General features: G+C 35.7%; 1 protein-coding gene across 1 annotated transcript in view; it reads left to right on the top strand.

The window, feature by feature from the left end:
* Dad (Daughters against dpp) overlaps positions 1 to 23,670 on the top strand; it is a 156,409-nt gene that overhangs the window by 26,274 nt on the left and 106,465 nt on the right. The window contains exon 2 of the mRNA XM_089639825.1: positions 8,305 to 8,361. Within this exon, the coding sequence (XP_089495951.1) occupies positions 8,305 to 8,361 (57 nt within the window). The remainder of the gene's footprint in view (positions 1 to 8,304; positions 8,362 to 23,670) is intronic.

The following is a 23,670-nucleotide window of genomic DNA, read 5'->3' as shown; positions in this document are numbered from 1 at the left end:
AAGTTAACAGAAACCGCTTCCCTGGCTAATCTCAGTTTCTGTAATTTAACAAGGATTATTATTATTATCTAAAATGAAAATCTATGTATTTTAATTCATTGATTTAAAGTATTCAGTATTATTGGTCATAATAAAGTACTACTTGTACCTACGTATTTACGTTAATAGTGGTGCCATGAAATAAAGCTAGGCGCCATGCCACGGCGCTAAGCATTCTTCTCAATACACAAATAGTTAGTAAGTCAGTTTAAATTTAGATAGAAGACTTCGTGTTATACTAGAAGCCGTTTAAAAATAAAATAAACATACAGATATGTCTGTTTGAATAAAAAACGTAACTTCCACTCCGAGACTTGCTAGTGAATTCTGTAGAATTGGAGCTTAAAAATGTTTGTCGTAAGTTTCCTGTCTGTGTCGGATCGGCCTAGACAATTTACAACTGTCGTTTTCCGTCTGCGACAGTCTTGTTTTAAGATTGTTTGTATACATAATATTATATGCAGACATTTTTAGTAGTTTTCACCGTTATTATCATTTTCCCTTTTCCATTCCTCGGCGGCCGCAGTGAGGGTTTTGCCTATTTATGAGAGGACAGGAATAAGAGAAAAAGATATTTGTAGAGTTCCATTTTTAACTATGCATTTTAAAACTTTCGCTTTAGAACCTTATGTAAGGAACGTTTTTATGCCGCGTCCAATTGTTTTTAGGTAGGCAATGATTGAAGACATAAAAAATCATTGAAAACTCATTCTTTTACCCCAATCATTTTATATAGCCCCATTTGTTGAAGCGTCACTTCAGGGGCGCTTTTTGTGTCACATCAATAAAAAAGTTCCTTGATAAATCTACACAATGACATTTCAATACCCATTTAAACTACACAATGACATTTCAATACAAATTTTAACTACACAATGACATTTCAATACACATTTAAATTACACAATGACATTTCAATGCACATTTAAACTACACAATGACATTTCAATACACATTTAAACTACACAATGACATTTCAATACACATTTTAACTACACAATGACATTTCAATACACATTTAAATTACACAATGACATTTCAATACACATTTAAACTAACATATAAACTTGAACTATGTAACCTAGTTTGTTGGATTGTCATTGTGTTGAGCACACCAATATCGTACAAGTTCCGTTTCTTTGACGATTATATAATATACTGTGTTTAAAAAATACCTGCTATTTAACAATTTTATACAATACCTATGACCTTATTCTTAAGATTACCCAAGACGATTTTCCATAAATTTAAATAATTGCAATTCTTTTTCCCAAGAAGGGGATGTGGATAACTGGTATACTAATACGTAATATGTAAATAGTAATTAAACAGGAAGAGAGAGACGCGATAGTGTCGGCCGTGGCACCTCCCCGCACATTATTTTCTTTGGCCGCAAGTCCTTTACGAATTAATTAGTCTCATTGGAAATATTCATGGCTCAATACATTCTCTTTTCCGGAACCTGTAAAGTGATATAGATTCGCAAAAGAAAATAGTTTAGTGACCTGATATTTGTACCAGTTTTTATAATTATGGAGCTATTGATTTAAACTTTTTGTTCAAACATAGATAAAACTAAGAAAATATAATCGTACGGCATGCGCCACACCACTTAAATCTTATATATATAAATTTATTACCATTTTGATAACCAAGGAGCGTTTGATTTCAACTTTTTGTTCTAGCATCGGCTTTATTAGAAACATACATTACTAACGCAACGTTAAGTAAAGTTCCACTTTGCTAAAATGTTACGATCATTTGTACCATTTTTAATCGTCAAGGAACGATTGATTAGTACGCTTTTATTTTGAACGTCGATTTTTTTAGATTGCAAATTGTAAAAAGTTGTATTCAACGCTTAGATTGGGAGGAATGTTTGTGTATTTTATAGGATTTTTTTATTTGGTGGTTAGAGTTTTGGATGCACTTGTCCTGAGGGTCTTGTGGTGCGAGTTTGTCGTGCTCTCAATGCAAGTGGTTTTGGTTTTATATGCACGGCGCCAGAAGCGATTTAACCATGATATAGGGCAGGGGTATTTAACCATGGGTTTTTTATAACAAATTTACTTATGTACATCACTTGTTGACAAATCTTTTAGCATCGATGAAAAGATCTATAATAATTGGCACCTTTCTACCATTTAAATAAATATATAATCAGATTATTATTTTATGTATGTAGACAGCAACCTGAAATACAGATCTAGTGATGAAAGCTTATTTTCCTATCGGTCGTTTTATTAACCAACGTAACTTTTAAACTTATATGACACCCCATCCTCTCAAGCTAATATTCTCTTAAATTAGATTGCCCACAAGGAAGAAATCACAAATACACATTACCCACAAATCTCTGATCTACCGGACCGTCCACATTACGACCGTTACATCAAAATCCCGTATTAAAAATATGATTAATTTGAAAAAGGAATTAAGAAAGTATGTCAACCTCAAATATTGATGTTTGTTTGAGCTTTGGTATAATATGTAACTATGTGGTAGGTACGGAGAATAATAATCGCATACCCTTTCTCACCATCTAATATTGGCTACAATAAAGCAGAACACTGATTCCACCATGAACTATAGAGCTTTAAACTGTCCAACAATTAGAGACAACAACAAGACTCCACATGGTTTGTTTCTTATGTAAGACGAAAAGAGTTTATTAAGTAAAGCTAGCATTTAAAAAGGTTTTTATATGTAGAGCGGATTTTTTTAAACATTAACTCAACACAGGAGGCCCTGAATAAAGAAATTTCCTTAAGGACCTATGTCATCTTACGGGAAGGCTATGTGAGGGACATTTTGGGAAGTAAAACAGTATGAGAGGTGGGTAGGTTACTGTCCATAAAGACTTATATATCCATCCGAGAGTCCGGCTGGAGATGTAAAAGGATCTTCCTCAACCGGCAGGCACTTGGCAGGCAAACGCATCCGCCGCCAAGACCTGGACAAACCCTACCCGATGAATCCGGACACCCTGCTAAGTCACCAAAAGTAGCAAACCGTTTGGGGGACATAGGCCAGATGTATTGGTTATCCGCCTCCCAGATGTTCACTTTCAATAATGGTCGATATTTACAAAGCAAATTATTGCAGCCAGTTGGCGACCCCTGCCATAGCAATCGGCCGGCATCCCTAGTTGGGTTTTCGTTATTGACTGGGTCTGGACAACCTCTCCTACCTGGGTGGGCTCTCGCACCGGCATGGTCTGATTAACCTTCTATATTTAGACCCGCGGCAGTACCCAGTACCTACCCACCAACCAACCTACGGACCTACCTGCCTTCTCCTGCCTTGCTTGTCTGCATCATCAGCCTGCGATTAATTATTTTGTGTTGAACTTATCCTGTACGCAATGTAGATGGCAAATAATGTATATAAAATAATAAGTGCAGATATGATTATTTTGTGGAATTTATTGCTGCAGTGTAAAGTTATTTTGTAACCGATTAAAATATAAGGTACCCACGTTTCTTTGTATGGGCATGTTTAAAACGGTTTTTTTAATAATAAAAAAATCTGGCAGTTACAAGAGGCCAGTGGGACTATGGGAGGAAAACGCATTTCTAGAAATGTATCGATTCTGACGAGTGGTGTTTCACCATTGAAATTCTGACAGTACCTGACACTCCGGATCAATTTTCAAATGTGTTGATTTATTTGAAAATTTCTATGAGGATTTAATTGATGATGTGACGCTCAAGTTGTATAAAAAGAAGTCGGGGACATCTCATCGAATCTGGTAAAGTCTCATGTCAGGAGGCGATGTATGAAGCAAGGAATATGAATAAGATTACGCCCATGATCTACGCTTTTCTACGTACATAATATATGACCATTGAAATGGTTTATAAAACAGTATCAGTGACAGTGGCGGCTCGCGACTTTTGAGTTACTAGAGTGTTAATATTACAAAAAATGGCATTATTAATGTTGTTGTAGCTGAAAACGATTTTTTTCGGACAATCTATTTTTTGTATGCAGATTTTCAGGAAATTTCAGTTTAGCCGTTATTTCCTGAAAATCTGTATACAAAAAATCGATTTTTCTAAAAATAATAAAAATTCGTATTCAGCTACAGCAACATCAAAAAAGCCATTTTTATATCGTTTTCAGCTACAACAACATTAATAATGCCAACATTAATAAGCATAGCACTCTAGTAGTCTAGTACACCTAAAGTCACGAGCCGCCACTGACCAGTAACAGCGTTTTTTCCGTAGATTTTCCATTGAAATATGTCTATAATTTTCGCAATTCCATTGCATCTAATCTAACCTGTGTCTACTCTAATCACGTAAATAATACTTATTTAGTGCAGGTATTTGTATTTTACCTTTAACAGGTTTAATGTTAGGCTTACCTCTTATTAAAACCAATGTATCAGCATTCAAAGTCTTGTAATTGATTTTAGCACCGAGTTTATTATGTTTACGCTAGTTGCAATGGCTATGTCTGTAATTTAATCGACGTTCGACATTGCTAAATTATACAAATATCTCTTGAATTGAATTTGTACAGGGTGCTTGTAAAGGAATAAAACCCAATTCGTTTTCTAGTAGTCAGACCAGTAGTGTTAAGAATAACAGACGGCTATTGGGTATTTTTGAAAAGTAGAGGATGCATTTTTAGCTGCTCAAGAAAATAGTGTCTGGGTGGCAGGATACAGGGTACAGGATAAAGGGTACAGGATAAAGGGTACAGGGTACAAGCCACGAGCTTTCATTAAACTGCACAGACAAAGCATTCCATCAATGTTTGGTGGCAATCACGTAAACAAACGCGGCATTTCTCTGAAGTCGGATGACGTTCCAGCAGTTAATATACGAAATAAATGTCGGTGTTACCCGATCGGCATTTGGCGAGGTTGTTGACGCGGTTGACTCCAGTCCGTGGGAAGGAAGGTGCAATCACTAGGTTGCAGGATGAACTAGGGTTGGAAGACCGTTGAAAGAACGTTGTGGAAACGAATTCCGCATCCTGATAAGTTGGTCGGGTTCCCAGTTCCCACTCGCAAAGGCGTCGCAGATTCAATTCTCTAATAAACATTTTACACACAAGTCCCACACCAGTGCATAAACAAAATATTCCGCATATTACACGGAGAAAAATGAGTATTGCATTAAAAATCTCTAAAAAAAATATTGGTAATCCGGTTAAAAAACGGAATTGCAGGCCGTTTCCTGATCAACTACTAGTAAAATCCTAACGTATCGGGATACGTGTTCCTGCACCTTCTGCCTTGTTACAATGACAAAATGCTGAACTATTAGGATTTTTATGAACACGTGTTCTGACATCGTGATAATACGTCCGTATTTTACTAACAGTTTATTAGGAAACCTATCAATTTTTTCGTGAAGGGCCTGAAATCCCGTTTTAGTGGGAATTCAAATATTGTCTGGCTGTTACTAGATGTGGCTAAGAATCCAGGGGTCGTGCACCGTTGATGATGATTTTTATATAGGGACAATATTGTTTTTGATTGCTTCAATCCCAAGTAAAGTTGTTGATTAACCCATTTTTAATCGAATGGCTTTGTCTTCCTTTGAGTTGTCTACTTTAAAAGGTTGTAAATAGTATTAAGACTAATAATAATAATAATAATTGGATAATTTGTAGAGCGCCGTTTTTGTGAAAAATCACCTCAAGGGCGCTGTACAATTTATTTCCTAGGATCTACATTTGTTATTTAGAAAAGATACCAAAACATACTTACCTGGCAAGTCACTTCCGACAAACACACTTATATTAAAAAGTTTATGCTTATAAAAGATAAAACTGCACGCAGAGGACATTACATCAAAAAACATTGGTCATCGCATGACCTTAAGTCTGCTATAGTTTTTATTTTAATTTAACTGTATTTTAACTGTCTTAAAAAGCCTACAAATTGTTAGTTGTTATCATTTTTATTTATTTATTTTTAATTATTATTTTTAGTATTTTTTACATTTTGTTAATTTAAATTGCCGTCGACTCTGAAAGTGGAGGTTTCTGAAATTATGGATACGACTGTCTGAAAAGGTGCGTTTTAAGTTTAGACCTAAATTCTGTCGAGTCTGCGATCATTCTCAAATCATGTGGCAGTCCATTCCAGGCTTTAGGTCCTGACACGGCGAAAGCACGCTCACCGAACTTAGTATCTGGTGTGCGCTTTGGTTCCTTCAACCTTCCGATAGCTGATGACGTTGCTGACCTAAGGGTTGACTGTCGGGAATTGGAATCTTCTGGAATACACAATTCTGATAAGTAAGCCGGAGCCATTCCGTTAAGTGACTTAAATACCATCCAGCATACCTTGAACTGGATTCTTTCAGGACATTTGAGCCAGTGCAGATTTTTGAGATGCTCTGAAATGTGGGAGTATTTAGATACTCCGGTGATAAGCCTTGCCGCGGCGTTGAAAACGGATTGTAATTTGTTGATTTGACATTTGGGGAGACTTGCATATATTCCGTTGCAATAATCTAGGAATTAGTATGCATGAGAGTCTCCTTAACGTATCCATTATTATTTGACCGATTGAGGCCGACAGGACTGTATCCAACAGAAGGGCCCGAGGACCGATTCCTGGTAATGCGTTTATTTATTAAGTATAAACTTGACATAAGCCCGCCTTATGATGTGGCCGCCATGTGTGTTTGGTATGCAAGGACTAGCTGCGATTTAGCATACCCGAGCCATTGATCGGCGCCGCCCCAAGGGACAACTCTTATCTCCACATGTGATCCTGGTGCTTCAGATTTATTAGCCAATTTTACAAGCTGTTTCAATAATGTAAGGTATTAACGGAAGATATTCAATAATTGATAAATCGCACGCCCGCCACTTCACTAATATTATTTCATACTGACAAAACGGTCTTTGAAGTTATCCATCTTCACTCTAAACATTAATCAAGATCTTTATATGTATAGATGGTTTCAAGCCAATGTATCTCCATTTTTTGGTCAAAATTTCTCAAAAATCTTTCAAAATATACAATGAACCAGAAAACTATTCCTAATTTGTATGTGCAAAAATTTGACATCTCCAACTCATATCATATTTACGATTTCAATGCGTTAAAATTAACCTTTGCAAGTGATTTACCAAGAAGACAAACTTCTACTTTGTTTTTCTTGAAATAATGATTTATGGTGATACAATATATTGGCTTTAAGACATCTATATGTGGATTACAATTGAACTAATATTAGAGCTCTAAAGAAATGTGCACCATATCATCTTTGGGGGTGCTGTGTGGAGTTTATTTTTAAGGAGAGGAAGTTCTGGGTGGGTAGGAATCTAGTGATCAGTGTATCCAGGAGTGACGAATAAATATATCCCTCCTGCTGCGGTGCAAGGCGATTGGTCGAGATACCAGTTGGAGAGGTCAAAGGGTCTCCCAAAACCGATCTGGCACACCTCACCGGATGACCCGGTACCCAAAACCGTCTCTCAAACTAAACAAATATGTGTTGGTTTACTGTAGTAACTATGTTAGTTTGAGATCTGGACTTTTTGCTGGGTGTTATTTTATAGATATGCTATCGGAGGTCAGAGGTAGTAGTGTAGTAACCACTGAAAACAACCGATTTTTGAAACTAATGGCAGTGTCTTTGGCTTTCATTCAAATCGACAACTCGAGAAAATTTTAATGGCATCTAAAGTATTGATATAAAAATGCTTATTCACTGTAAAACATAATATATTGACTAATTTGGAATCAACGCGGTGTCTTCAAGTATTGTTGATAGCTAAAATGTATTATTTATCACGCCTTCCTCACAATCTACAATGGTGTTTGGTATTTGCTTTCTTCGGGGTGCCCTATTACTCAAGGAATGTTGGCGACCATTTCTCCTTCAGTCCATTTCGGTCTTCAATCCACCGCGACCGGAAGAACTCTTTCGCACTTTGCATACTTGTCCAATGACCAATGTTTTGTTCAACCTGCGACTTATCCTTTCATTACCTATTTTGATTATGTAGCTCTTGTTCCAAATTCATAAAGATTTCTGCTTTGTTCATTGCGATTGCTTCCGTTGTCCAAGTCCAGCACATGTTCCGAAAGATTTCTGCTTTGTTCAGTGCGATTGCTTCCGTTGTCCAAGTCCGGCGCATGTTCATAAAGATTTCTGCTTTGTTCATTGCGATTGCTTCTGTTGTCCAAGTCCAGCACATGTTCACATAATTTGGCAGCTTGGTAGCGTCGGTTTTAAATAGGTAGTTCAATGATTAATACTAATTTAGTGTTTTTTCTTGTTTCAGAAACACCACCTCCCCCTTATTGTCGCTTACCGATGGACGATAATCTTAAACCTGAAGGTAAGTTTTTAAATGCATTTAGATAATGTGAAACAGGTAACCTTATCTTTCAGCTCTATTGACAGTTTTTAGATAACTTAATTGTTCCAATGATAGATTGCAGTTTTTACATAGTTTGACCACCATATTACATTCTAGAACATCCTCCATACTCGAGACACGGCATGTTATATTTATATATTAATTTGAAAAGTGGTAGAACCGTGGGGCTTATAATACTGTTGGTGACGTGAACTGCTTTTCTTCGTTGGTGATCTGCAGCTGCGGTCGGGAACGATAGCGAGTTAAGTGACATTTCGCACCATTCAGAATTCGTGCTTATTGACGAGATCTTATTAGTCAGGTACCTCCCAACCTTGCTCTTTCCCATCCCTTTTATTGGGGATACCATAGTTCCTGTGGCTCGGGGCGCGTACTTGTAAATACTAGACGCGTTACCCATTTGAGATATTCCAGCAGCACTCAGAAAATGCCCTCTCTTAAGTGTATTGTTTTAAAGTTCACAGGTTGTGAATTGTGTTTAATGGAAGTAAATAATAAAATTTGCATATACATAATTCATTTTCGGCCTCCGTGGTCGAGGGGTAAGGCTCTCGACAAGCAAGCCGAAGGTCGCGGGTTCAAATCCCGGCGTGCGCAAGTAAATTTTATTTGATTAATTTGTTTTATTTCACAATTTATTCAATTAAAATAATAAATATATAATAATATTGTCAGTATCGCCCTGGTGTAAGACCACCATTCAGAATTGAAACGTTGCTTGAAATGGCTTAAGCCGTGTTTGGTGACCAGATCTGAATAGCCAGGTATTTCCCCACCCTCCTTTACCCATCTCCTCCCCTCCTCACTACCTTAAGCTTCACAACATACCTACCCTAATTGGGGATGCTGTAGTCTCACTGGCTCCAGAAGGTTGGGAGCAGTTGGGACTCTTGTGCGGTATTCACATTAAAAAGATATCTATTATTTTACGTATCCTATCAAAAACAGTAGATTCTTCGACAATTTTGGTTCACACATGCGCCGTGCAATATTGATCCGGCGGCTAAAATCTATTTGTAAAAGATAACACTGGTAAATATGGTGTATTTTGCTAGATAACAATTTTCGTAGGTTATGGCTAGAGGTTACTTAAATTTAATATTTATTTAAGAATGTCGACCAATAGTAAATAGTATAAATTAATAGCCAATTATAATAAACCAACCCATAATGCATATTTATTAGTGTTCAAAAACTAAAGAAAGTGTACCCCCTCTGTACATGGAGAAAGATTAATTCGACAGGTTATATATAGTCAGTGCGATTATCCCCAATTCTGTGGAATTTTGTGTTGCATGAAGTGTGGAGAAGGCAAAAGGAATCCAGAAGATTACTTCCAGCCTAAACATGGATAAAACTATTTGAAATGACTTATTTTTTTAATGATAAACTAATGTTTATAACACAAGGTTTTATGCATAGCACAAAGGATAACAAATTATTATAAGCAATAATTAGTCGTCTGAAATATCAATACAAATTGAAAATATCTCCCGAGTAAAAATAAATGCCGCCGAGAGGAATAGAACCCGCACCTTCTGATGTCCGGTCAGGTGCTCTGGACAACTAAGCAAACACGCCAAATAATTCAATATGTACTAGTACTTCAATCAACAATTACTGCTTATTATGGAAAATAAGCCTACGTAGCTCAGTTGTCCAGAGCACTTGACCGTACATCAGAAGATGCGGGTTTAATTCCCGTCGGTGGCATTTATTTTTACTCGGGAGATATTTTCAATTTGTATTGATATTTCAGACGACTAATTATTGCTTATAATAATAATTTGTTAGACTTTGACTATGTTCAGTGACAGTTCACAATAGTCGTGTACTTTTCTCTTTTCCAATCACATTCACCTTAAATTATAGTTCCACTCATTGTTTCACTTTATTTCTTAGTATCGCGTGAACAGAGGCGTGAACGATTATTCTCCTGCCAATCTATCTATCTTCTATCTACTTAATATAATGAAGACAATGATAATATAATGCGGGCCATCAACCTGGTTTTGATTTTTATACAAATCTGCAGTTTTATTCAGAGACATATAAATTTGGCACATTTAACCTTCAAATAAACAAGAAGGTCTATAAACTATTACTTGTTTTTGTGTTTAATTCGTAGAAATCCATTTATTAAAAAAATATAAATCAAATTTAATTAGATTATTATTAAATTCTGTAAAGTATTTTGGTTTTTATTATTCTTACAGCTGTTTCGGCTTTCAAGGTCTGTTTTAAACTGACAGCTTGAAAAATATCAATTTAATAATATTATTAAATTTGATTTATAATAAAAGTCTTTGAACTACCCTCATCCCATGGGAACACCTTAAAGCGGAATTTTGTATACTTGACGTTCAAATAAGATGAAAATTACTGTCTACATCTGATTTAGAAAACTGTTCATAAAGCACGGGCAATTAAACTCAAGTAAGTAGGTACTGACTATAACCTTTTTCGTCAATCTATATTATTTGAAATTAATGAAAATATGCAAAACTGAACAAATTTGGTATTATCAGTTTGTTTTCGTCGTTTCTCCCTACTTTGTCACGGCGATCCGAGAAAGTGAAAATTGCCCGTGTTAGTGGTGAGAACTACATAGTATGTTGTAATTCGAAATTCGTTCATTTCCACAAATAGAAAGGCGAACATCGCGCCTGACGTTTCATCGCCCGTTGGCACTCGGAATATGGAAAAACAGTGCACAATGTCGGGGGGATATCAATTTATTGGACGTGTTGTTTAGCAATAGCTTGTTTGACGGTTACCACCCGACCCGTTTGGGAATAGGAAAACCTATAGTATTATTTATTTTCAAATTTTAAACAGTCGAATCGCAAAATCATCTCTAAATATATCTCGGTTGCTCAATATTATGTTGTAATATATATTTATATATGGTACATCTATTTCTTTCACTCGCGTTAGCATTTTCTCTCCTACTAATTTATTAATGACGGCCATTGATCAATGTGGTATTTTGTCTCTATGTTCTATATATTAATAATAATTTTACCATTAAATTATTTCGCGTCTTTTTGACGTTATTACTGCTACACAGTCTGTTTTCACTAAGCTTCCCTGCAGGGAAAGCATCTGGGGATGCTGCGCGAAGGGTTTTTCAAAAGAAGATGAAGTGATTAATGTCATTGAGTGATACTGGGTTTTAATGTGAGCTTGCTGCTTTTGACGTTATTACTGCTACACAGTCGGTCTTCACTAAGCTTCCCTGCAGGGAAAGCATCTGGGGATGCTGTGCGAAGGGTTTTTCAAAAGAAGATGAAGTGATTAATGTCATTGAGTGATACTGGGTTTTAATGTGAGCTTGCTGCTTTTGACGTTATTACTGCTACACAGTCGGTTTTCACTAAGCTTCCCTGCAGGGAAAGCATCTGGGGATGCTGTGCGAAGGGTTTTTCAAAAGAAGATGAAGTGATTAATGTCATTGAGTGATACTGGGTTTTAATGTGAGCTTGCTGCTTTTCGTCCGTTATATTTATTTATTTATTTATGTTGTAAGAAACAAACAGCTTTTATATAATATGCAGTGATAGATATAAATATACAAGTTAATTGAAGTCAAGCCACAGAAGTTTCTTATGTTAAAGTGCATTAGAAATGAAGTTTTAGTTTCTTAAAATTAATTTGGTGTTAAAGGAAGGGGAGAGGAAGAGGATAGGAAGAGGAAAATTGGAAAAGGATAGGAGATGCTGCCGATACATTCCATACTCTCATATTAATAATCGATCGTACGCATTACTTCATATCGATATTTCTTTAGGTTATTACCAAAAATTTCAATGCTGTAAATTTTTTTATTATATTGTGCACATATACGAGGAATTGGGGAATTTTTTCGAATGTTTGTTTTACACGAGGGTAGATAAAATAAATCAGATTTTCGGGTTGATCTAGACGGAATATGAAAAATTATTTAATTGGTAAGTTCTGGTGAGTCCAGAACATTATTTAGGATTTTAAATAATAGGATTTGATCAAAAATTATACGGCGTGTTTGGAGGGAGTTAAAATTATTATGAAATTTAATGGATTCGGCATAATTTGAGAAGTGTAAGTTTAGTTTATAATTTATGTGTTTAAATTTTTTTTTTGAATTCTTTCTATTCTTTCGATATGGGCTTGGTATAAAGGAGTCCAGATCGGTGTACAGTGTTCCAGGTGTGGGCGAATATATGAGGTGTAAAGGGAATATAGAGTGTTTATGTTGTGGAAGGGTTTTGCAATGCGAATTATAAATCCCAGCATTTTATTGGCTTTGTTAATGATGTCATCAGTGTGTTGGATAAAGTTTAATTTAACATCCAGTGTTACCCCAAGGTCCCTGATATATTTTACTTAATTGATGTGTGTGCCGTTTAGTGTGTATACAAAGGATATTTTATTTTTATTACGTGTAAATGTTAATTTATTGCATTTTGCGATGTTAATAACAAGTTTGTTTAATTCGCAAAGACAAAGAGACGATTGAGGTCCTCTTGAAGTTTAATGCAGTCGTTGATTGATTTAATAACTAAGTATATTTTTTATCATCTGCATATGCTAGGTAATTAGCATGTAAAAAAACATTTGTGAATATCGTATATATACACATTAAATAATAATGGGCCTAAATGAGAACCTTGAGGTACACCGGAGGGCACAGAGAAGAAGCTGGACTTTGTTCCTAAATGTTCCTTTATGCCTAAATGCTATAAAGAATAAGGTTTAGATGTAGTATAAAGTGTGCCTAAATTACATACAAATAAGTTGTTAGTATAGGTTTATACTAGGTATAAAAATGTTATTTTTATAACTAAATAAAAACAGCCTTTTCACTCCTGGCGTGGGAGTCCCTCAAGGATCCTTGTTGGGACCCTTATTATTTCAAGAATCTAGATTTCATATTCCTGGCTTTCTTGTGGCTCATCTAGACTTACCACGTCCATCCCATTCGATGCATTAGCGCTTGGGTTGTGCATGGCAATGCGCACGTGTCGTCGTTACAGAATTTAATGCGTGACAAGTATTCATGCGCCGTCCTCGTGTGCAGAAATACCCGAAAGCATTTCGCGGAAGACGTTTGGTCGATGTCGGCGGCGCATACTGATGCGCCGCCGACGCGTAATGGGCCGTCTCGATCGATATTTCGTGCCATATCTCCTGATTAGCGCACTTAAAGAGAAGTATGTGCTGTTGGATTTTATTGTCGACTTGAAAGTTGGCTAGAACACTTGTACTTGTTGTAGTCAACAGAAGATACTTCATTTTTTAAGGAAATGTTCGTTCGACTGAAATGCTACTACCTTTTTATAGCATTCGTAAAACTATTTCACTTATGACAGTTTTCCGGGAGTTTTTTTAAAATTATTTCTTAAGGCAACGATATTGAACACCTGGTGTTAGATTTGATCGTTAACATTCAATTTATATAAAGGGCAAGCAAAAGTAAGAATAGAATCTACGAAATAATTAATACCCTGAATCAATGTCTTTAATGTGTAACCTATGTCATACCTTGTCAAAATATTTTTAGTAGCGTGTAGTGGTACGCCACTACTTCATTCGAACGCAATTCTAGAAGTCTCGATTTTTCCAAACAAGCTTCTTGGATGTTCTTTTATTTATTTGTTTGGAAAATTCTACATAGCAACCAAATTGTTCCAGAAGCTTCTTCACCTTTTAAAAGCGACAGCGTGAAGAAAGCAGTCAGTCAGTCATCAATCTGCCATCAGTTAACAAGGTGCTCAACAAGTGATAATCCGCGCACCTCACTTGCGCGAAGGACATTCTTCCCGGCTCTCATCATGGACTCCATCGGGACATCATCATAGCGCTTTGGCCCAGATCGCCGTTCCTGGCCAACGCTACATGGATTACAGCGCCCTGGTTCCAGCGTCTCTGACCAGCGCTTCATCCACTCACCATGACCACCACGAGGACACGCAGCATCCTCACTGGTCTGCTCAACTCCCACTCAACCGCCTACAAGGTCCACTGCACCTTCGGCCTTCCCTTCAGCACTGGAGTACTGATTGCCAAGATCGCCAGTGCCTGACAGTCAACGAGTCCGGTCACCAGCGCCCGGCGTCGACTCACAGACTCGCGCTTGACCAATTTTGTCTTAATTCTTTGTGTCTGAAGTTTTTAACATGTTGTCTTGGTTTGTTCTTGTTTTATATCGAAACAATTCTTGAGATAAACGCCACATAGTTCTCCATTCTCCAACTGCAATGTTTTTTTAAAATTCAGAATAACGGGTTTGATGAACAATGTTGAAATTTTGATTCAACTGCCATCATGATCTTATTACGATTGCTACATTTAAGCGCTGTTTCAACGCCATTAACTCAATTGAACAGGATTCCTAAGATCTGTGTGAGAAAAGTCACCGGACCCAATCCGGATTAGAGTCCCTGCTCACGTTCCTATCGCAGATTCGTTTAGCTGCATTAATTCCTACTCGTTTCTCGGTGTTAAACTTATCCGGCACCCCCACATCGACATCGCGCTGCAAATGCGAATGTAAACTGCTTAAATAACGTTTCCAATTGAATACCAATAATGCGGTATTGAACGGTAATAACATGTTGATAGTTTAAATTCTTCGTTTGTTTCCACTTGATGTTTTATGAAGCCATTTCGGTTTGCGTTCGAATGGGCATTTGGCGCCTCGTTAGCGCCCGGGAGGCGCCGTCTTCGGGCGCCAGGATGTAACGTATTGTTACTCTGAAATATGCCGGTTTTGCAAACAATGTAATGTTTGATAACCAAATAGCGATTTAGTCAGGCCATTGTCGGCTTAATGTCAACACGTGAACTACGGCGCCCGGCCGTACAGAGACAGGCAAAACATGCGTCCATTGAGTTTCAGAGAATACAAACAGTATTTGGACATGCTTTGATCACATGTTCATTTGCATATCAGTGCCTAATAAATGCATATTTATTTAATGATGTCATCTTATACTCTTATCTAGAAGTGCCAAGCTACGAAACGGGAGTGTTTCACATCTTCTCACGCTTGTTCCTCGGTTGTTAAACTTTTGAGATAATCATCTGTATCTGTATGAAGGAATGAGGTGCCAAGTTTTTTTGCCTAAAGCTTTCTATTTGTCTTGCGACAATTTACTTTTAAACGTTAAAAAGACCTTCAAAATAAAGCTATTCGAAAGTAATCAACTACATAATATGTTTTCATCTGACCACACCGCAAGCATTCGATTGCTTTTATACTATTTAGAGATGTTTGTCTTGTGACGCCTTGATGCCTGACATGAAATGGACATTCCCGTCAGTCTGTTACCCGAGTCGATTCGTAGTCCTGAATAATTTGATCGGTATCGATTAGTGTTGCGGAAATGTATGTAATTTTAATGTCAAAATGACTACCTACTTCATTGCAATTGAGTATAAGAAAGAGCACACAATTAAGGGAAATACGTTTACTAAATATGGTGTTCATTGTTCATAATGGTCTATATTTCCGGGTTGCTAAATAGCTCTTCATATTTTTTCATAAAGGAGAACTTTGCATAAAGATGTTATTCTTTTAGCTGCATGCGGGTTAAAACAGTTCAGTTCCAATCAACCTCTAAGCGAGTCAAGCTTCTTATCGTTAAAATTAAATTACAATTACCTCTTGGATAAAATGTCTCTATTGAAACTTTCAGAAAGAAGAATAAGCACAGATTTAATACTGTTACAAAGAATACTACATTTTAAAATTGACTGTTCCGAATTACTTCAATGTATCAATATCCATGTTCCCAAAAAATCATGCCGACATTTCTTACCTTTTTACTTCAATAACACCAGGACACTAGCTTACCAAAATTCTCCGATTCCGAGACTTCACAATCTCGGAAACAAATATTCTGATCTGGGTGATATATTTCATTTGAAAACTTATCAGTATAAATGTTGTATATTCAATCACTTTTATTCTTCTAGACACAAATAGACATATGCAGCCATATAACTTCTCCGCTTCTACTATTTTGTTTTGTTGAATCTTTTAAACTCAATTACATGCGTGAAGATTCATTTTTGCCATTATGTTTACATTCTTCTTTATTGTATTAATTTTTAAGTGTTTACTCTTATACTAAATGCTTGTATTTTTTTAAAAAAGAAAAGCCCACTAGGGCGTGTAATAAATAAAAAAAATTATTAAAAAATAAAATAAAATAAATAAATAAAAATTCATCAAGGTTCTTAGTTAGTTAGTTAGTTAATAAAATCCGGTGAGTTGGTTATTTGATAAAATTTTCATGATTGAATAATAACATTTTTATAAACAAATCCCCTAAGAATGTTACCTTACAAGTCGTGGATATTGCGATTGCAAAAGATACCCAGCTAAGTCCTGTTTTTAACTCTTTAAGTCGTGTTGGATGGTACCTTTTTACTCCGCCAGAGTTCGCATGAGCGTCTCGAAGTATACTGTTCACAGAACTACTAGTAATAAATAATTAATTTTTTTGGACAATTTGTATAGCGTCGCTTTTGTGAGATATCACCTCAGGGGCGCTTTACAGTTGATAAATAAATAAAGTGAAGTTAAGTAAAATGAAGATCAGAAACATGTGACACGAAGATAGAAGATGGAGACTCTGCAGCAAGAATCCTAGGTGGTGAAGAAACTGGACCAGCTGCTGCAGCGAGAGAGTCCACCAACAGTGCCAGCACGAGGTTCGTCATCCGTCCAGGTATGTGCCTGCTGCTAATAAAGAGCTGACACAATATCCTCACATAGATATCAGACCTTGGCAGCACCGCTGTGACGTTCGACGAAGATAGAAGATGGAGACTTTAAAGCAAGAATCCTAGGTGGTGAAGAAACTGGACCAGCTGCTGCAGCGAGAGAGTCCACCGGTTTATATAAGCAAATAGTTTATACCGCAAAAACTGTCTGGCCTGCATTTGGATCACGTTTTGCTACCGGACTCAAAACCAAGAAAACTTATTTTTATAATTCGTTCGCCAAAGATTTGTTAATTTGCCGCAGAACGAACATTCCTAGTTTACTCAGACCTTAATAACTGCTTAATAATCCAGGGTCTTTTGTGCAGAGTTATTCTCTCATGGATACGTTTCGGCCTCGTTTGAACCCATTTCTGTTCGGTACCTACTTGACGTATGTGAATTATTGTTGTTATTATAAATTCTTATTTTTATGGCGTTTATTTCCATATTTGTGATTTGCTGAGATAATTATGTTAATTTGACTTACCTATTTAGTGCTGTGTGGTGATAGTTATTTAATATCCACGGTATAAATATACCATAAACAATAATTGTTCGATGTAAAAAGCACTCATTGACAAACTACTAAAAATAGGTTTTATTTCCTCTTTTTTGATTTTTCTGTGTAAAATTTACTTATGAGAGTCGCTAATATTGTCTTTAATGACCACTAAAATTATTTTAAAAAAATCTAGGAATGCTTACTGTTAATTGACTCCGTTGTTATTGGGGCTGAACCGCAAAAACCAACGCAAAAGGCACTTTGACAGATCAACGTTTAGAGGAAGCTAATCCATGGATTCGTATGGCTCTACATAATATAATGCATAAAAAATACTTATTCCAGTAAATACATTAAATATGTTTTATTATTCAAGGCGTGTTTTGTAGACATTATTTTTCATTGAAAAAGCTTAACCACAACCCATCAAATTACATAAAAAAAGCATTACATTGAAATTTAAATGAGAAATCAACATTGTATGTAATCAATCTAATTCAGTTGAAATAACACACTGTTTAGTAAAATCAAATGCCTCATGACGCGCTCAGCTGACTGACTGCTGTGTCTGTCTTTTTTACTATGCACATCGGGTGCCCTTGATGGGAGGTGGGCTACCAGGAGGGGAGGAGGGCGGGGAGGTCGCGGGGTGGCGCCAGCGGTCCGGTGTCTGCGAGCGCCGGTTAAAAATAACCGCCGCGCGCTACTCCCGCCCGCCCGCTCGCCCGCCCGCCCGCCCGCCCGCTACTTCCTCGCCGCTCTGCGCTCCGGATACCGGTGCTGACTTCGGAGATGTTGCCGATGATGGATAATTAATGGGCGGATGCGATCGATGAACAAACAAATTGTCTACGAACTTGTGTGATATAACAAAAATGTGTAAGCGAATCAAATACTGTCAGAATAACGGAAAAGTATGTACGAGACGATGTATGAATGTGAATGACGCAAGGTAGCTGGGGGGTAGTTAAGGCTGTTTAATGTCACCGTGTAATTCAATCTGCATTGGTAATTTTATGCAAAAAACCGCTGCCGCGGTTTGAAAAATTAAACTATTTTTTTTGAAAAGAACAGAGGGCGCCAATTCCGTTTACAATAATCCTAAATTGCACATTCATTAAGATAATAACACTAGATAGATTGTAGATGGGGGGGGTGCCACGACAAGTGTCATTCTTTATTTCTACGGCTGTGAGGAAATCGTCACGGTCAATAAATTAGGTTCTCTGTTCATTTTTGAAAATGTATATTAATAATGTAAATAAATTATTCGGTACAAAAGAGTGCAATATGGTAACCCTAAATCTACTCAAGGCGATGCCATACGTAGTAATGCAAAATCATGTGTTTTTGGTTTGAAAATTTGGTCGCCTAGAAATGTTTCAGATGCTTTAATTAAATACTGCGAGTATAATACATCTTGGCCTTTGAAATAATCGAGTATTTTTTAGATAAGTCTTTTTATAAGCCCAGAAAAAAATAATGTATAAGGCCTATGAAAACTGCCTTAAACTTCAAAATCTCATACTTACAAACCCATTTTCGGTTATGATTTTATTGTATAATGGGGCAAATTAGATTGTGTATAAAATGATCGAAAAAAAATTAAATATTTATGCCTGGAAATCCACAAAATAAAATAAAAGACACTTTTTGGCCATGTTTTTTTCTTGCATAAATCAAAACAGGCGGATGGTGTTAAGCGGGAATTTAAACCTTATCGCCATCTACGTAAGGGTTGTTATTGATAGCGGCTCAATTTAAAATATAACACGACGTAGTGCATCGCCTTAAATAATATCTAGTTGACAACGCGTCCTTCATCACGCTTTTGGTATAACAAATAACAACCATAAAACTTTATTGCTTTTCTAATAATGACGCCATTCGACTACTGTCTAGCCGAGACGCGCCTTTATAAACCTAGTACCTGCTACTGTACTGCATTATAAAATATTGGCTTGATCAAAGTGATCCAAGTCCAAGTGCAGAGTACGAAAAACGCTGTTATCAGACAATAATAATAAGGTACGATTGAATAGCCGATTCATCGCTATTCAAATCTACATTTAAGTATTCATTCCCTGAAGTTATCTAATACGTACTCTCGCTAACAGAATTATACAAACAACAGAATTTATATTATCTTTAAAAACATGTTCAGAGAGTCATATCTGGCTGTCATTATTCAGATCGCCCTACAAATTAATTATTATTCAACGTTACATGAATTGTTTATAATAATGAAGGAATTGATCTGAAGAAAAGCTCGTTGAATATTTTTCTGCCCGTGCCACGCGTTGATGTCTTATTTTAAATGTTTCCTAAATACCCTTTCATTCAATGTTTTATCCTCCCTTGCCTGTATTGCTTTTGAGTTATTTTGTATGTACATGTATTAATTTATTTATGGCACGAGTTGTTCTAGTGGAAACGAAATAACACAGATCAGAGCTTGAGAAAATAACGATATTTGCTACGTAGTTCATGTTTCTTTTAGTATGTATCCCTCATTTAGTGGAAGATGCTCTCAGTATCGTCAAGATGAACGACCACAATTAAGAGTCGAAACGTTGCTTGAAATGGCTTTAGTCATGTTTGGTTACCAGTTTTGAATAGCCAGTTACTTCGCCGCCTTTCTCTTCCCCTCCGCACACCCTTCAGCCGCACAAAATACTTCATTAATCGTGGGCCTCATTTGTATATTTATAGTACATTTTAGTACAAGTTATAATGTATTAAATTATACATACTTAATGTACATATTACGCATGTCATTAAAATAATGTCTTGGTAATTTATAGTGTTTTGTTTTTGGGGTATTATGCCGTGTTGCGGCAATTTAATTCAATGTTGTTGGTAATTTAATTCAATTAGTTAATTAAATATGTATTTTGTTTCCTCTATAACACAGTGCAACATGTAATATATTGTAAAAAATAGAAATATTATAAAATTCCAATACTGCGACCAAAGAAAACGCTACTGTTTGACGTCCTTTTATGTTAATTCCAAACATATTTTTCTTTTCTCTTTCATATTACTTTTTACTAGTTTTTAGAAATCCAATTTACAGTTAGTGACCTTCTCAAGATTGAGAGTGGAAAATTACATCGATCTCGGAATAAAACATTGTAACAAATCCACGCTGCCCGCCCGCCACAGACCACAGTCACACTCTTTATAATACATTGTAGATTTGTGTCTTTTTTACACAAGCGTTGCTAAACGGATTTTCGGTAAAAACCGGAGAATGACGGCTTTGCTTGCGTGTAAAATTATCTACTATTTCTAGAGTTTATCGTTGTACATAGTTCATGTACACGTGGTTAAGTACAATAGTATTTGAAACAATTCATTATTTTCACACACATTTCTGAAAAGGCCGGCGCCAAAGTGATTGCGTGATAACAACCTAATCAGTTTATATTTGTGTACATAGTACTGTAATACTGTAACCCCAGATTTAAATATAAAATGTGTATTTGAAGATTGTGCCTTTATCTCTGTCTCTCATAGTAAATGTGTGTGTGCTTGTTGTGTCAGAAGGAAGATAAGAGTAGTTTGTTTATTCAATCAAATTTAATGAGAATCGTGAATATTCACAAATTTTTAGAGGGAAATATCATTACATCGGAAAATTTAAATCCACAACGTTTTTATTTTCCCAAAGATAAACCTTAACTAGTAATGTTTTATTATATTCCCAAAGATAAACCTTAACTAGTAATGTTTTATTATATTCCCAAAGATAAACCTTCATTAGTAATGTTTTATAATATTCCCGAATATAAACCTTCATTAGTAATGTTTTATTATATTCCCGAAGATAAACCTTCATTGGTAATGTTTTTGGTGTATTTTTTACGTACAACATTGATACGTTTAATATATTCACAAAGGAGGGATAATTTTAATACCGAAGGAATAATTTTCATCTACTGAGCTAATTATTGCGATGTGCATAGAATGTTGATTTTTATTTCTAAGAATCTAATAGTTAATACGAATTATTTTACTGTATGTCGTCATTGGCGCTTGCGATAATTATTCATACATAAAGCGTAGTTATTTCGTAATACATTTAATTCCAAGTAGGATGCAAATGACCAACAGTGAATACAGACTAATGTTGAATTATGCATGCATCAGGTTATCCGATTTATGTTACTTTACTAATTCCTCATTTCTTTTCAGGAAACATGAAAATTTTCTAAGAAGATGCTGCGTGAGAATTTTTTACATCAATTCTCAGTTTAAATTTTTTTATAATTAGCAGTTGTTAGATAAAACTAAATTAGCGTCATTATGACAGTTTTGAAATATCCACTGAATATAATATTCGATATTCCGTTTGTAATGTTATCTAAGTCAATAATTTACCCAACCTAACATATATGGCCGTCTCTCAATCACCCGACACTAATAATAATAATAATAACATGGCATTTATATAGCGCAGTTTAGTGTCATTTCACTTCAAGTGCGCTTAACTACTCGTATAACAAACTTTAAAAAAAATGATAATTCAGTATTAATGGTTCTTAAAATTATTCCTACAGTGTGCCTTACCCAATACAGATCTAATATTATAACACTAAATACACTGTTTATACAAAGTGATGACAAAACTTAGAATAACAATAACAGCAGGACAGGACAAAACACGAATATTAAAACTAAAACATAACATAAAACAGGAGGCAGTTTGTGCTCAGAAATGAGAATTTTCTGAGCAGACACTTTAAAAAGGTACAATAAGGAGACAACCGAAACCAAACAACTACCGGAAGTTTTAGAATATGGCTTATTGTAAAATATAAAAAAGAAGTTAAAATTTATAAATGGTAAGATTTTTTTAAATAATTTTGTTTTTAAAGCCCGTTTAAATTCAGCCAAATTCTGGAGATTAGTAAGAACTGAGGGAAGTCTATTCCAGATGAAAGGGCCTGTTACACTAAAAGTAAAACTCATTAAATATAATATATTATATCGTAATTTGCTGTTAATTATTTTTTCTTATGTCACACTATAAAATGAATTCTGATGGACGGTATCCCCTGTAACCTCTTAAATACGACGTTAGTAGTAAAATCATTACTATAATCATATACCTACTATTTTCGCATTTAATTAATTAACAATGAATTTATTGAAACATTTTGATCTTTGGACAATGATTACACAATTATTATTGACGAATTCCCACATAGATTATCATCGTACCAGTGGCGTGCTGTGGCGTTTAAAAAATAATTTTAGTTTTTAGCTTGTATTTTTACAGTTTCAATTAAGATTACCTTTTTCATTTTTTTTTCCTAACAAAACCATTTTTTAGTTGTAAAAATACGAATTAATTGCTTATTGTTCTTGAAGTTTTAAAATATCAATTATTCGCATTTGTTTCCTGTACTCCTTGCAGATTTGTTGCGTTTTTAGTTCTGTTTTTCTCTTATTGAAGGTTGGACATTACATTTCAAGTGTATCAACTCCAATCTCATATGAAACATTCTTAGAAACAATAAATTATTATTGTAGATATTCTTCTTTTCGTTCAAGTATTCCAACTATTTGTATATAGAAGAGTCCTAGTAGCTCCATTTCCCTGACATAATCTTGTTTAAATTAAAACATTTATCGATTCACCGTCGCCGGTATAATCGCTGATATTATTTCCACGGAGATTAGGCGATCCCTGGTTTGGTTGTGTTTGGCATACGAAGTTGCCTAATTAACTCGGGCGTCGCACGCCTCAATATCGCCTTTTCGCTAAAATATCATATAATATGACATCACAAAAGCAAATAACCAATTCATATACAGACATTAGGAATCCTAGACGCCGATACAATGCAGTCACCGGGATAACACGAGCATAAAGACGATGCTTTATGGTACTCCGTATTGTATCGGTCCACGAAGAAGTCTTCACTCTCCGTGGCTACGTGACAGCGGTCATGCCATCTCAAATTATTTTCAACGGTGTATACTTCCTCAACTTTATGCACTCC

This window comes from Hesperophylax consimilis, chromosome 14 (assembly GCF_061612785.1).
Source record: "Hesperophylax consimilis isolate HC1 chromosome 14, BYU_Hcon_1.0, whole genome shotgun sequence".
In the NCBI taxonomy this organism is placed as follows: Eukaryota; Metazoa; Arthropoda; class Insecta; order Trichoptera; family Limnephilidae; genus Hesperophylax; species Hesperophylax consimilis.
This window is presented reverse-complemented; position numbering and strand designations above follow the sequence as displayed.